Source organism: Myotis davidii, unplaced genomic scaffold (assembly GCF_000327345.1).
Source record: "Myotis davidii unplaced genomic scaffold, ASM32734v1 scaffold725, whole genome shotgun sequence".
Taxonomy (NCBI): domain Eukaryota; kingdom Metazoa; phylum Chordata; class Mammalia; order Chiroptera; family Vespertilionidae; genus Myotis; species Myotis davidii.
The window spans coordinates 888,653-891,010 of NW_006296500.1; the positions used below are offsets into that span (position 1 = coordinate 888,653).

The 2,358-nt window shown below is 55.7% G+C and overlaps 1 protein-coding gene across 1 annotated transcript in view; it reads left to right on the plus strand.

Annotated features, from left to right (window-relative positions):
• Positions 1-2,358, plus strand: part of DNAH1 (dynein, axonemal, heavy chain 1) — a 67,928-nt gene that overhangs the window by 38,502 nt on the left and 27,068 nt on the right. The window contains 2 exon segments of the mRNA XM_015569177.1: positions 682-773; positions 959-1,113. Of these exon segments, the coding sequence (XP_015424663.1) occupies positions 682-773; positions 959-1,113 (247 nt within the window).

Consider the following 2,358-nt stretch of genomic DNA (forward strand, 5'->3'; position numbering starts at 1 on the left):
GCAGGCTCAATGAATGAAACCACAAGCCCTTCTCCCCGTGATGGTCTTGCGTCAGCTTTGCCATCATTGAATAATGAGCCCTTGTCCCTATGACGAGGATCCCCGACCTGCAGTGCCACAGCTCCTCCTTCCCCCGCCCGCGCCCCCCCCCACACACACACACACTCTTGGGCCAAAGTAATGCTCTCATTTCCTACCCATGTGGGACTGGCCTCCCACCTATGCTGGCAGCTGGCCCTACAGCCAGGATCTTGGTCAGTTAAAGCTCCTGACTGACCCTCAGACTTTGTCCCTAGGGTTCTGCCTGTGTGGGCCAGCACGTACTCGGAGCCACGCCATCAGCAGACTGAGCAGTGGCTTTGGGGCTGGCGTTGACTGTGGGCCTGGACAGCTGAGGGAGCAGGCCCATGCGGCTGCCGCCTGACTGATGGCTGTGAGGGAGTAATGGTCCCATGGACACCGTGGCTGGCTGTGAGCAGAGAGTTCCTGCTCTCTGCCAGGCTCCGTGCTTAGGGCTTCACCTGCCCCTGCCCATGAGAACTATGTGGCTTCATTTTACAGATGAGGAAACTGAGGTCCAGAGAGTGAGGTGACCATCTGAGGGGACACGGCAAACTAATGGCAGAGATGGGACCTAAGCCCATCCTCTGACCTCTGGGTTCCCCTGCCATGTCTCCCCAGGCTTCCTGACCAAGTGCATCCAGCTCTATGAGACCACAGTGGTACGGCACGGCCTCATGCTTGTCGGGCCCACAGGCTCCGGCAAGAGTAACGTAAGTGCAGCCAAGCCAGGCAGCCCCGTGGCCAGACAGTGGGCCCAAGGGCCTTGCAGCCTCAGAGGGTTGCCACTTGGACCCCTGGGTCTCTAGAATACCTCCTGTTCCCTGTGGCCCGCAGCCCACTCCAGCCCTGCTCTCTGCATGGCCAAGAGGCTCACTCTTGGGTACCTATCTCCCAGTGTTACAGGGTCCTGGCAGCCGCCATGACGATGCTGAAAGGGCAGCCATCCATCAGTGGTGGCGTGTACGAGGCTGTCAAGTACTATGTGCTCAACCCCAAGTCCATCACGATGGGCCAGCTGTACGGGGAGTTTGACCTGCTCACCCACGAGTGGTGAGTGATCCCTGGCTCCCCGCCAGTGACAGTCCTGCTCCCAGATCTCTGTCTGGACGCTGTGGGCCATGGGCCCCTCCCACTCTCCCAGCCCAGTGCAAGGTCTGGAGCTCAGGCTCTGGAGCCCAAAGCCTGGGACTCTACCCACCACTGCACTTCCTGGCCGAGTGACCTTCCTTACCCCCTGGACCTTGGTCCCCCCATCTGCAAAGTGGAGATAGAAACAGCACCATTGTTACAGCAAGGAGAAAATGAGCTCAACACAGCAAAGATGCCTGTTCGTTGTGGCACACACCAAGTGCTCAGTAAATGTTGACCCGTCATTGTCCCAGGAGAGGCTGCTGGTCCCTCTCAGGGCCTCTGTTCCCAGGCTGAAACGTGCATTTTAAATGTTTTTTTTATTTATTTCAAAGAGAGGGAGAGGGAGAGGGAGAGGGAGGGGGAGAGGGAGAGGGAAAAACATCAATGATGAGAGAGAATCATTGATCACCTGCCTCCAGCACACCCCACACTGGGAATGGAGCCCACAACCCAGGCATGTGCCCTGACTAGGAATCGACTTCCTGGTTTATAGGTCAACTCTCAACCACTGAGCCAAGCTGAGAGGCATGCATTTTAAAGGACATGTGCTGAGCTGGCAGAACGGCAATGGGGTTGAGACCCTCCAAACATCAGCACCTACAGGCCTTTTTCTGGGGAAATTCTGTATCTCCAAAGAAGTTTCCAGTCTCCTGTCCTCTGCTTGGCTCTAGGGCTCTGGAAACGCAGTGGGGGGCAGGCACTGGAGGGGGAGTCACCCCTCTTTCTAAATGCAGGCCTGTCCTGCTTCCCTCATTTCTGGAGAAGGGTCTCGTCCATGCCCCCTCCAGGCTCCTGTGTGGGTAAATGGGGGCCTCAGAATCAGATCAGAAGAATGTCCCCCTGCAGCCCCTTCCCTGCAGGTGGTGCCTCTGAAATCTGAGCCTTCCTGGTGCTGTGGCCAGAACTAAAATCATCTCACACACCACAGCCACCTCTCTACTTGGTCCTTTCCCCACTCCATCTCTCTCGTCTCCAGAGCTGTGTGGACCCCCATTTCTGCTGTTGCCTCCTCCCTTCCTTTTCCCTTTCGGGGTACCTTCTTTTATCTTCCTTTAATATAGCTTTAGCAGGGATTCAGCTGAGGGAATGTAAGCATCCATTTTCAAGTTATATCAGAAAGTTCTATTTTCCCTATTAAATTTTTTAAATGAATGAAGATACTGA